At 46.1% G+C, this 12,868-nt stretch overlaps 1 protein-coding gene across 2 annotated transcripts in view; it reads left to right on the top strand.

Annotated features, from left to right (window-relative positions):
• The first annotated feature begins 9,823 nt into the window (after positions 1–9,823).
• Positions 9,824–12,868, top strand: part of LOC136695456 (calcium-activated potassium channel subunit beta-4-like) — a 40,729-nt gene continuing 37,684 nt past the window's right edge. For both annotated transcript variants that reach the window (XR_010802294.1, XM_066669544.1), the window contains exon 1: positions 9,824–10,380. Coding sequence is in view for 1 of the 2 variants with exons in the window: in XM_066669544.1 (XP_066525641.1) it covers positions 10,036–10,380 (345 nt within the window). In the remaining variant the exon portion in view is untranslated. The remainder of the gene's footprint in view (positions 10,381–12,868) is intronic.

The raw sequence follows: 12,868 nt of genomic DNA, 5'->3' as shown, positions 1-12,868 counted from the left end.
GTGATTAGGTGAGTGTGTGAGTGACTGGGTTAATGTGTGACATTGTCCAAAGGGGTGAGTGTGTGAGTGACTGGGTTAGTGTATGACATTGTCCAAGGGGGTGAGTGTGTGAGTGATTAGGTGAGTGTGTGAGTGACTGGGTTAATGTGTGACATTGTCCAAGGGGGTTAGTGTGTGAGTGATTAGGTGAGTGTGTGAGTGACTGGGTTAGTGTGTGAGTGACTGGGTTAGTGTGTGTGAGTGACTGGGTTAATGTGTGACATTGTCCAAGGGGGTGAGTGTGTGAGTGATTAGGTGAGTGTGTGAGTGACTGGGTTAATGTGTGACATTGTCCAAGGGGGTGAGTGTGTGAGTGACTGGGTTAGTGTGTCAGTGATTAGGTGAGTGTGTGAGTGACTGGGTCAATGTGTGACATTGTCCTAAGGGGTGAGTGATTAGGTGAGTGTGTGAGTGACTGGGTTAATGTGTGACATTGTCCAAGGGGGTGAGTGTGTGAATGACTGGGTTAGTGTGTGAGTGATTAGGTGAGTGTGTGAGTGACTGGGTTAGTGTGTACCATTGTCCAAGGGGATGAGTGTGTGAGTGACTGGGTTAGTGTGTGACATTGTCCAAGGGGGTGAGTGTGTGAGTGATTAGGTGAGTGTGTGAGTGACTGGGTTAATGTGTGACATTGTCCAAGGGGGTTAGTGTGTGAGTGATTAGGTGAGTGTGTGAGTGACTGGGTTAGTGTGTGACATTGTCCAAGGGGATGAGTGTGTGAGTGACTGGGTTAATGTGTGACATTGTCCAAGGGGGTGAGTGTGTGAGTGATTAGGTGAGTGTGTGAGTGACTGGGTTAATGTGTGACATTGTCCAAGGGGGTGAGTGTGTGAGTGACTGGGTTAGTGTGTCAGTGATTAGGTGAGTGTGTGAGTGACTGGGTTAATGTGTGACATTGTCCAAGGGGGTGAGTGTGTGAATGACTGGGTTAGTGTGTGAGTGATTAGGTGAGTGTGTGAGTGACTGGGTTAATGTGTGACATTGTCCAAAAGGGGTGAGTGTGTGAGTGACTGGGTTAGTGTGTGACATTGTCCAAGGGGGTGAGTGTGTGAGTGATTAGGTGAGTGTGTGAGTGACTGGGTTAATGTGTGACATTGTCCAAAGGGGTGAGTGTGTGAGTGACTGGGTTAGTGTGTCAGTGATTAGGTGAGTGTGTGAGTGACTGGGTCAATGTGTGACATTGTCCTAAGGGGTGAGTGTGTGAGTGATTAGGTGAGTGTGTGAGTGACTGGGTTAATGTGTGACATTGTCCAAGGGGGTGAGTGTGTGAATGACTGGGTTAGTGTGTGAGTGATTAGGTGAGTGTGTGAGTGACTGGGTTAATTTGTGACATTGTCCAAAGGGGTGAGTGTGTGAGTGACTGGGTTAGTGTGTACCATTGTCCAAGGGGATGAGTGTGTGAGTGACTGGGTTAGTGTGTGACATTGTCCAAGGGGGTGAGTGTGTGAGTGATTAGGTGAGTGTGTGAGTGACTGGGTTAATGTGTGACATTGTCCAAGGGGGTTAGTGTGTGAGTGATTAGGTGAGTGTGTGAGTGACTGGGTTAGTGTGTGACATTGTCCAAGGGGATGAGTGTGTGAGTGACTGGGTTAATGTGTGACATTGTCCAAGGGGGTGAGTGTGTGAGTGATTAGGTGAGTGTGTGAGTGACTGGGTTAATGTGTGACATTGTCCAAGGGGGTGAGTGTGTGAGTGACTGGGTTAGTGTGTCAGTGATTAGGTGAGTGTGTGAGTGACTGGGTTAATGTGTGACATTGTCCAAGGGGGTGAGTGTGTGAGTGACTGGGTTAATGTGTGACATTGTCCAAGGGGGTGAGTGTGTGAATGACTGGGTTAGTGTGTGAGTGATTAGGTGAGTGTGTGAGTGACTGGGTTAATGTGTGACATTGTCCAAAGGGGTGAGTGTGTGAGTGACTGGGTTAGTGTGTGACATTGTCCAAGGGGGTGAGTGTGTGAGTGATTAGGTGAGTGTGTGAGTGACTGGGTTAATGTGTGACATTGTCCAAAGGGGTGAGTGTGTGAGTGACTGGGTAAGTGTGTGAGTGACTGGGTTAGTGTGTGACATTGTCCAAGGGGGTGAGTGTGTGAGTGACTGGGTTAATGTGTTACATTGTCCAAGGGGGTGAGTGTGTGAGTGACTGGGTTAGTGTGTGACATTGTCCAAAGGGGTGAGTGACTGGGTTAGTGTGTGACATTGTCCAAAGGGGTGAGTGACTGGGTTAGTGTGACATTGTGCACAGGTGTGAGTGACTGGGTGAGTGTGTGACATTTTCCACAAGAACGAGTATGTGTGTGACATTGTGCACAGGTGTGAGTGACTGGGTGAGTGTGTGATGATGTCCACAGGTGTGAGTGTGTGAGTGACTGGGTGAGTATGTGATGATGTCCACAGGTGTGAGTGTGTGAGTGACTGGGTGAGTGTGTGATGATGTCCACAGGTGTGAGTGTGTGAGTGACTGGGTGAGTGTGTGATGATGTCCACAGGTGTGAGTGTGTGAGTGACTGGGTGAGTATGTGATGATGTCCACAGGTGTGAGTTAGTGAGTGACTGGGTTAGTGTGTGAGTGACTGAGTGAGTGTGTGATGATGTCCACAGGTGTGAGTGACTGGGTGAGTGTGTGATGATGTCCACAGGTGTGAGTGTGTGAGTGACTGGGTGAGTGTGTGATGATGTCCACAGGTGTGAGTGTGTGAGTGACTGGGTGAGTGTGTGATGATGTCCACAGGTGTGAGTGTGTGAGTGACTGGGTGAGTGTGTGATGATGTCCACAGGTGTGAGTGTGTGAGTGACTGGGTGAGTGTGTGATGATGTCCACAGGTGTGAGTGTGTGAATGACTGGGTGAGTGTGTGATGATGTCCACAGGTGTGAGTGTGTGAGTGACTGGGTGAGTATGTGATGATGTCCACAGGTGTGAGTTAGTGAGTGACTGGGTTAGTGTGTGAGTGACTGAGTGAGTGTGTGATGATGTCCACAGGTGTGAGTGACTGGGTGAGTGTGTGATGATGTCCACAGGTGTGAGTGTGTGAGTGACTGGGTGAGTGTGTGATGATGTCCACAGGTGTGAGTGTGTGAGTGACTGGGTGAGTGTGTGATGATGTCCACAGGTGTGAGTGACTGGGTGAGTGTGTGATGATGTCCACAGGTGTGAGTGTGTGAGTGACTGGGTGAGTGTGTGAGTGACTGGGTGAGTGTGTGATGATGTCCACAGGTGTGAGTGTGTGAGTGACTGGGTGAGTGTGTGAGTGACTGGGTGAGTGTGTGATGATGTCCACAGGTGTGAGTGTGTGAGTGACTGGGTGAGTGTGTGATGATGTCCACAGGTGTGAGTGTGTGAATGACTGGGTGAGTGTGTGATGATGTCCACAGGTGTGAGTGTGTGAATGACTGGGTGAGTGTGTGATGATGTCCACAGGTGTGAGTGTGTGAGTGACTGGGTGAGTGTGTGATGATGTCCACAGGTGTGAGTGTGTGAATGACTGGGTGAGTGTGTGATGATGTCCACAGGTGTGAGTGTGTGATGGCCTGGACCCTGAACAGGAGTTCCAAGTGGTTACAGAAGGTGAATGAACAAAATAATAAAGTACAGTTTGCATTCATAAATCTTTGACACCAATCTGATTCAATATCAAATAAACACATCTGTGCATCTGAATTTCTACAAACAGTGTTTGACCATAAACACTCCAGTTAGCACGGTGTCGCTAATCACGATTCCATCCTAATCCTCATACAACACAAAGATGAAACTAATATCAGCAGCATCACTAATGTGCCTCAGGCAGCAGATCTCACAGTGGCTTCTCTTTGCATACAGTGCAGCAGCAAATGTATATCTGCAAACACAGCATGGCAGCCACAAACTCTCAGCAGAAAATCCCCTTACCAGAAGCCTTGTGCCTTTAGAGACGATCGCTTTCACAGGAGACCAAGGCGATAACTATAAAAAGATAATATGGTCATAAAGAAGGTCTTCCAGAAGAAATACTGAAACAATAAATGCTGGCTTAGTGTGTGTGTGTGTTTGTGTGTGTTATGAGAGTCTGTCCCATTAGACTATTTCTGAGACCCCTAAATCTTCAACACCTAGGTTATTGGTCCCATGGACACACACTTCCACAATTCTCAGAGAGACTGGGGCTTTTACCTGTAACAAAAAGCATCATTAAAACCACAACAGGTGATGTTTGTCTAACTCCATATCCAACAATGTTGCTCTTTGTGGGAGCTGTATTTAAAATGCATTTATCAGCCATAACATTCAAACCACCTCCTTGTTTCTGCACTCATTGACCATTTTATCAGTCGCATGTTGTACTTACAATTCCACACTGTAGTCCATCTGTTGCTATGCATATTTTGTTTGTGCAGCAGGTAGTGTCGCAGTCACATCGTTCCAGGGACCTGGAGGTTGTGTGTTTGATTCCCGCTCCGGGTGACTGTCTGTGAGGAGTGTGGTGTGTTCTCCCTGTGTCCGCGTGGGTTTCCTCCGGGTGCTCAGGTTTCCTCCCACAGTCAAAAACACACGTTGGTAGGTGGATTGGTGACTCAAAAGTGTCCGTAGGTGTGAGTGTGTGTTGCCCTGTGAAGGACTAGCACCCCCTCCAGGGTGTATTCCCTCCTTGCGGAAGGCTGGAAGGCTCTGGACCCACCGCGACCCTGAACTGGAAAAGTACTTACAGCTAATTAATGAATGATCTCTGTTTATCAGGTCATATGCCGTACATGGCGCATCACATGATTCCACTTCCACTAGGTGACCATTGACTTGTCTACTACTCCCATGCAGTCAGCTTCACCCTCTTCTCACAATGCAGGCCTGCATTTACTGGAAGTTGTGGGTTCGATTCCCGCTCCGGGTGACTGTCTGTGAGGAGTGTGGTGTGTTCTCCCTGTGTCTGCGTGGGTTTCCTCCAGGTGACTGTCTGTGAGGAGTGTGGTGTGTTCTCCCTGTGTCCGTGTGGGTTTCCTCCGGGTGACTGTCTGTGAGGAGTGTGTTGTGTTCTCCCTGTGTCTGCGTGGGTTTCCTCCGGGTGACTGTCTGTGAGGAGTGTGGTGTGTTCTCCCTGTGTCCGTGTGGGTTTCCTCCGGGTGACTGTCTGTGAGGAGTGTGTTGTGTTCTCCCTGTGTCTGCGTGGGTTTCCTCCGGGTGACTGTCTGTGAGGAGTGTGGTGTGTTCTCCCTGTGTCCGTGTGGGTTTCCTCCGGGTGACTGTCTGTGAGGAGTGTGTTGTGTTCTCCCTGTGTCTGCGTTGGTTTCCTCTGGGTGACTGTCTGTGAGGAGTGTGGTGTGTTCTCCCTGTGTCCGTGTGGGTTTCCTCCGGGTGACTGTCTGTGAGGAGTGTGTTGTGTTCTCCCTGTGTCTGCGTGGGTTTCCTCCAGGTGACTGTCTGTGAGGAGTGTGGTGTGTTCTCCCTGTGTCCGTGTGGGTTTCCTCCGGGTGACTGTCTGTGAGGAGTTGGTGTGTTCTCCCTGTGTCTGCGTGGGTTTCCTCTGGGTGACTGTCTGTGAGGAGTGTGGTGTGTTCTCCCTGTGTCTGTGTGGGTTTTCTCTGGGTGACTGTCTGTGAGGAGTGTGGTGTGTTCTCCTTGTGTCCGTGTGGGTTTCCTCCGGGTGCTCCAGTGTCCTCCCACGGTCCAAAAACACACGTTGGTAGGTGGATTGGAGACTCAAAAGTGTCCATAGGTGTGAGTGTGTGAGAGAATGTGTGAGTGTGTGTGTGTTGCCCTGTGAAGGACTGGCACCCCTTCAGGGTGTATTCCCGCCTTGCGCCCAATGATTCCAGTTAGGCTCTGGACCCACCATGACTCTGAACTGGATAAGCGCTTACAGATAATGGATGGATGGATGGTTCTTTATGCAACCAAAAGTTGTTCTTCTATGGCATCGCTTGAAGAACCTTTTGTAGCACCTTTATCTTTAAGAGTGTATGTCTCTTTTGGAAATTCTAGGTCTTTGGCGTATTTTCCATAGATGCCCTGCAGGTGGTTTTTCTTTTTTTTCTTCTTGCAGGTGGTTTATCTTATATATGATCTCCTCAGGTTCTTCTCCACTGAAGGCTGTCCCAGTTTATGATCTGTCAAATGCACCCAAGAAATGTCTCTTTTGTTTCCTTGACACTAATTAAATATTTTGAAATATAGGGCCCAAAGAACTCACTTTTAAGGTTCAGAGCCGAGGTCTTGCACAGAAAAATGAAGGGCTTACATTTTACTGGAAATCATGAACGTGGAAGAGTGGTTTCTGACATTTGTACAGCACCATGACATTTCTTTCAGATAGAAAACCTAGCGTCTCCAAAAAGGTAAGCTTTCAAAGCTTGCAAAAAGCTTGCAGAGCAACATATGGATTGCAGTCTGTAATTGTACAATTACAACATGTATCTGTAGGCCCACAGGAGCTATAAAAATGAGTTTAGATACAATGAAACTCCTTTAAAAATGTGGCTGATCTGTATTTGATATAACATACAATGCAAAGCTTTAACATTTTTTCTAGAACCATTAAATCCAGGCCAGGAGCCCACTAGAGGCTGTATTTTTAAGCATTTTTTATGATGTATTTGTGTATAACACCCTGGCGAACCAGGTTTTGGCTCCGACTGAGGGAGATGTCTCAACAGCAGAGCGGAGAGTTTTCAGAAACTGACAGAGCAGTTGTTGTTTGCTGATCCAAAGTTGAAAGTAAGTGTCAGATTGTGTGATACCCTTCTTGTGTGTGTGTGTGTGTGTGTGTGTGTGCAGCTGGGGTGCACAGACAAGAATTTTCACCACTGATATATGTGACGAGGGATCTGTCCTTTGATGTTGAGGTTTTAAAAGTCTAATGGCGTATGTACTGACGTATGAAGATACAGTTTCTTGGTCCTGGTCCCAATACATGTCTTTAACAAATCTTCCTGCTCCAAATTCTCTGCCAGGGCTTGGGGCTGAGGAAGCAGCTGATACAGTCAATCAGGTGCGTAAGGATTGGAAAATGTACAGAGCACATGACACTAAATGAAACTGCTGTTGTTAATAACAATCTTTAAAATATTATTATTTTAAATATATTTTATATTACGTCATTATACTCCACAGAGTGTGTCCCTCACACGGGTGCAGACATGTTAACAAATACATCTAGTACAGAATCCTTTTAACATCCAGGCCTATAGGTGTCAGTCTAATTTCAAAACAGACGTCTTCACAAAGAAGCTTTCCAGAAATCCAGGTCCAGATCAGAGGTCCAAATATATCTCTAGCTGCAGCCTGCACTCTTCAGAAAGGGCTTTGCACAGGATATTGAAACATATCTGTGAGGATTTGATGGCACTGAGCCACACAAGCATTAGCAAGGTCATTGTGGATCATTAGTTGAGGATCGTTAAGGCCACCCCATCTCTTTCCAAATGTATTGGATGGAGGGAGCTTCGTCGCTCCAGAGAAAGCAATTCCACAGTCCTCAGCATTTGGCATCGGCCCATGTTCAGCTGTTCCTGAGCTTCTAATCAGTGGGTCAGTCCTTCTCTATGGCAAACATGGCACCTGTGTGTTAAGGGGCAGCTGAGGCCTAAACGTCAGGTCCAGTCTTAGGACTGAGTGGTCATTGAATTGATCCCTGGGACTGGAAGGAAAAAGGGGGCACATTGGGAGTGAAGAAACTGCGCTGTCCCCTGCCTCAGCATCCACAGATGAAGTGCCCTTGAGCAAGACACTTAAGACACAAGTGGCTACCCTCCGCTCTGGGTGTGTATGCGCTTATTGCCCCAGTTACTAGTGAGTGTGTTCACTGCGATGGAGACGGATAAACTGCAGAGACTACTACTATGCAATGTAAAAATGAACATATGTCATAAAGTAGCTGAATAATCTAATAACTGTAAATGATTATCTACAAGCTTTTGGACACTTGCACTTTTCCACTGCATGGTACCTACTTTATACTTGGTTTTACTCTATTTTGGTCCAAGGTACCGGTTGGTTTTCCACTGGCACAGCTCCCATTTAAAATATAGCTGATGACGTTGCAAAACACTGTCTCCGACAGGAATCAAAGGGTTTGGAAACCACAACAACAGCAATGATAACATTAACTACTGTTTGCTTGTTGTGTATTTGGATGTTGTTTTTTGTTATTGGGACTGAACATGGCCGTGTGTGGGTTCTGACAGATCAGTGTAAATCTCACTGGATTCTTCCCAAGAAGCATTTGAACATCTTCAAACGAACATGGTAGGATTTCAACATGGCAGCTGCCATTTTGTGTTGGATAAAAATATGTGATTTCTAATGTATCTTGAAGATTATACAGATGTTTAGTTTTGTGGATGTCTGCATTTTGTCATAATTTACAACCCAGTAAACAAGGAACGTTGCCCTGTGAAGGACTGGCGCCCCCTCCAGGGTGTTTTCCCCGCCTTGCGCCCAATGATTCCAGGTAGGCTCTGGACCCACTGCGACCCTGAATTGGATAAGGGTTACAGATAATGAATGAATAAATGAATAAACAAGGAACGTCTCTGGACGTTCAAAATAGGTCTAAAAGTAGTCTGTCCGTCAAGGACATATTTTAAACGTCAATGGACGTCCAAAATCCATCTTAATAAGTTAGTTAAGTGGTGACCAATCGATAACGTCAGTGGACGTCCAAAATGCGTTTTATACAAGTAATTTATTTTGGGAGCAATTAATAACGTCAATGGACGTCCAAAATACGTCTAATAGTCGTCTCTTCAATGTCTGTGTTTGGACGTCTTTTCAACTTTCATTTTCAGCCTTAAGAAAACGTTGATTAAACGGCAGTCATTACGTTATTTATATAACGTTGAATCAACAGCTAATTGTTTACTGGGAAGTCTCACTGTCCAATCAGCACTCAGGGTTTACACTTCATGTATAGTCCATACTCAACTCACTTAGAAACAAAAGTGAGCAGGTACTAAAAAGTACCCTGTCCCAGGTACTAGGTACGAAATTTGCTGGTATTGGGACCAGTTGAAAAGCAGAGCAGAGTCAAGTAGGAACCAGTGCAGTGGAAAGTGCCAATACATTCTGAGGAATTGGTTTCTAAAAGTTTCAGAAAGGGTCTTGGGAAAACAAGGCCTGGAGAGTAATATTTTCAGGTAGAGTATGTCTGACAGCGTATTCTGAAGGATTTGTGTTGTATTATTCAGTGCAGGCAGCAGGTGTGGGTGGCATTGGTGTGAATATTAAAAATGAATACTTTCTGAAGTAGGTCACTGTCTGGTTTCTACTCTCCAATCTCCATTTTTATTTGTATTTTAAAAGTGGTCATTCTCACAGCAGCCTTTAATAATAGGTCCCACGAATTACATCTTAACCATTCATACTTCTATGATTTGTTTTATTTCAACGTCCATAAGAAATGAAATATATCGCTTATCAGCGCCTTGTGTTCAAAAGCTTGATACAATTCCCACCCGTTTTACGTCCCAGCGCTCTGATTGGCTGATGATATTTCGCTGACTGCGCTTTGATTGGCTGTTTCTTTGTAGTCATAAACAATCCTGAGCGAAAAATGAACACTAGCCAGTAGTAGCGTAGAAGGCGGGGCTTGTATGTAAAGAGGTGGAGGGGAAAAAAAAGACGCCGCTGTGATGATGGACGCCGAGAGCGCTCCGGTCAAAGGCCACGTTTATCCCGGAGCCGGTGCTCGTTCTACATAAGAGGCTTAGCTAATCCCGCATGCAGCGTCCAATCCCAGCGTTGACGGACAGTTGTGACATGCATCAGGAATAACGCGCGTGAAAGAGGGAGAGAGAGAGAGAGAGAGAGAGAGAGGGAGGAGGGGCGGAGGGGCGGAGGGAGACAACTTCCATCCATCCTCATACTTAACACACCGACGGCACGAGACAAACTCGAGCCCTGACTTCTCGTACAGGAGTAGGATGGCGCGCGAGGGAAGTTGTGGACGATCTTAGGAGGACCCCCGGTGCGGTGTATAGCCCAGCGCCGGGGCGCGAGCCTCTCTCGGTACGCTTTTATGAACGCTTTCCTATGCGCGCGATGGCTAAGATCAGGGTCTCCTACGAGTACTCGGAGGCGGAGGACAAGAGCATCCGTCTCGGGCTGTTCCTCATCGCGTGCGGCATCCTCTCGCTCTTCATCCTGTGTTTCTGCTGGCTGAGCCCCGCCTTGCAAAGCCTCCGGAGCAAGCCCGCCAACTGCACGGTGATCTCCGTCAGCTGCCTCGACGAGCGCTTCGAGTGTGTGTTCACGTGCGGTGCCGACTGCCGCGGCACCTCGCTCTACCCGTGCCTGCAGATCTTCGTCAACAACTCCGAGTCCAACTCCGTGGCGCTGCTGCACTACGACGAGCAACAGCTCGTGCTCAACCCCAAGGTAAGCGGCGCGCGACCCGGCTATAGTGCCACGCGCCCTCGCTCCGGGCTTCTCGAGCGTGAAGCGTTTGGACAGGCGCTCGGTCTCTTTCTCTCTTCGGCTGTTTCCTGAGGGGTTTTCTTCGGACAAATACTGCGTCCCTGACAGATTTACTTAAGTTTACTGGAAGTATAAAGAACTTAAAAACACTTTCGTGGGTTTTAAAGACTTTGTTTGCCTTCGTTCTCAGAGGAAAGCCTCCTCCACACCATTTTGTGAAGTTAGTTGCGTTTTGACTGAGGACGTGTTTCTGCAGTTTCCTCGGTTACAGAGATGAGGTTTTTATTTAGTTATTTAAGTTGACATTCTTGTGCTCTGTGGAGGTTTTTTTCTTAACACTGAACAGTTTGTGTGCTACCTGAAATAAGTGAGAAAGGACAGACGATTATTTGAAGTGTTTTTGAGGTAATAATGGAGTATTTATTTTTTATATTGCTAGTGTCAATGTTACACATTTTACTTCCTGTTGTCTTATTCAAATTACAATTATGATTTAAATAAAAGTAACCTAGTATATTCCCCAGTAAACAAGGAACGTCCCTGGACGTTCAAAATAGGTCTAAAAGTAGTCTGTCCGTCAAGGTCATATTTTAAACGTCAATGGACGTCCAAAATCCATCGTAATAAGTTAGTTAAGTGGTGACCAATCGATAACGTCAGTGGACGTCCAAAACGCGTTTTATTCAAGTAATTTATTTCGGGACCAATTAATAACGTCAATGGACGTCCAAAAAACGTCTAATAGTCGTCTTTTCAATGTCTGTGTTTGGACGTATTTTCAACTTTCATTTGCAACCTTAAGAGAACGTTGGTTAAACGGCAGTCATTACGTTATTTCAACGTTGAATCAACGGCTAAATGTTTACTGGGTTGGATTAAACTGACAAACCCTTTTTGTGCTTCTCAGTTGTCAACATCAGGTGCAACTCAGTATTAACCATTTAAAGCAATTTACTTGTTTTTAAATGGGTTTTGAGAACGTATAAATTTGTTTTATAGCACTTCCTAAAGTTAAAAAAAAATCCTCTGGTTGCCACCACTGTGAAAAGTTTTTTTGGGTTTGGGAACTTGTTCATATTGTCCCCTCTGTTTCTTGTATGTTTTGTTTACAGAGGGATGTTGGAACCTTTATTTATTTTATTTATTTTTCCCTTCCTGAGTTTGTTTCTTTGATTGGGGTTTCCTTGATAACTTTGGGTCATTTGAATGAATATCTGAGAGCACTTCACTTCCCTGTCTAATGATCAGGGCTCAGTTTCCCAAAAACATCTATATCAGTGTTAAGACGATCTTAAAAAGGAGAGAGAGTGTTCCGTGTGATGCTCACTCTACCACTTAAGGATCCGATTTTGGGAAACCCTGCCCAATTATGGTGATTTTATTGTATTCATTTTTTTGTCATTTTATGGAATGTCTGTGAATACATCACAGTTTTGGGGACTTATTAAGAAACCTTCATTCCTTAGTTTCCCTAGTGTTCCTACTTTTCTAGTTTTATATTCAAAAATATTTTTTCTCTAGCTAATAGTTTGGAAACATTATTCCCTCTGTTTTGTTTTGTTTGGGAGACGCATAATCTCATCACATTTTAGGGTCCTTGAACTTGGTAGCATCCTCTCATCAGTCTGTTCAGCTTTTCTCACAATTCGTGCAGCTTCACTGATGTTTGTAGACAGCTGACTCGTTTAAAATAAAAATGTAGGATCACATTTAATCTCTGGTGTCTCTGGTGAAAGTAAGTTCAACGATCTGTGGAATTCATTGCAAAATTATTGTTAACTGCTGCCTTGTTTCAATAGATATGTGTCAGTATAAACAAATGTGTCAATATAATGTTTTCTCTCCAATAAGCAATAACTTATTTCACATTTGTACTATCTTTCTAATTATATGGGCAGCAGGTAGTGTCGCAGTCACACAGCTCCAGGGACCTGGAGATTGGGGGTTTGATTCCCGCTCCCGGTGACTGTCTGTGAGGAGTGTGGTGTGTTCTCCCTGTGTCTGTGTGGGTTTCCTCCGGGTGACTGTCTGTGAGGAGTGTGGTGTGTTCTCCCTGTGTCTGTGTGGGTTTCCTCCGGGTGACTGTCTGTGAGGAGTGTGGTGTGTTCTTCCTGTCTCTGCGTGGGTTTCCTCCGGGTGACTGTCTGTGAGGAGTGTGGTGTGTTCTCTCTGTGTCTGTGTGGGTTTCCTCCGGGTGACTGTCTGTGAGGAGTGTGGTGTGTTCTCCCTGTGTCTGCGTGGGTTTCCTCCGGGTGACTGTCTGTGAGGAGTGTGGTGTGTTCTCTCTGTGTCTGTGTGGGTTTCCTTTGGGTGACTGTCTGTGAGGAGTGTGGTGTGTTCTCTCTGTGTCTGCGTGGGTTTCCTCCGGGTGACTGTCTGTGAGGAGTGTGGTGTGTTCTCTCTGTGTCTGCGTGGGTTTCCTCCGGGTGACTGTCTGTGAGGAGTGTGG

This window comes from Hoplias malabaricus, chromosome 4, assembly GCF_029633855.1.
Source record: "Hoplias malabaricus isolate fHopMal1 chromosome 4, fHopMal1.hap1, whole genome shotgun sequence".
NCBI lineage: Eukaryota > Metazoa > Chordata > Actinopteri > Characiformes > Erythrinidae > Hoplias > Hoplias malabaricus.
Note: the sequence above shows the minus strand (reverse complement) of the source record. Positions and strands in the feature narration are given on the sequence as shown.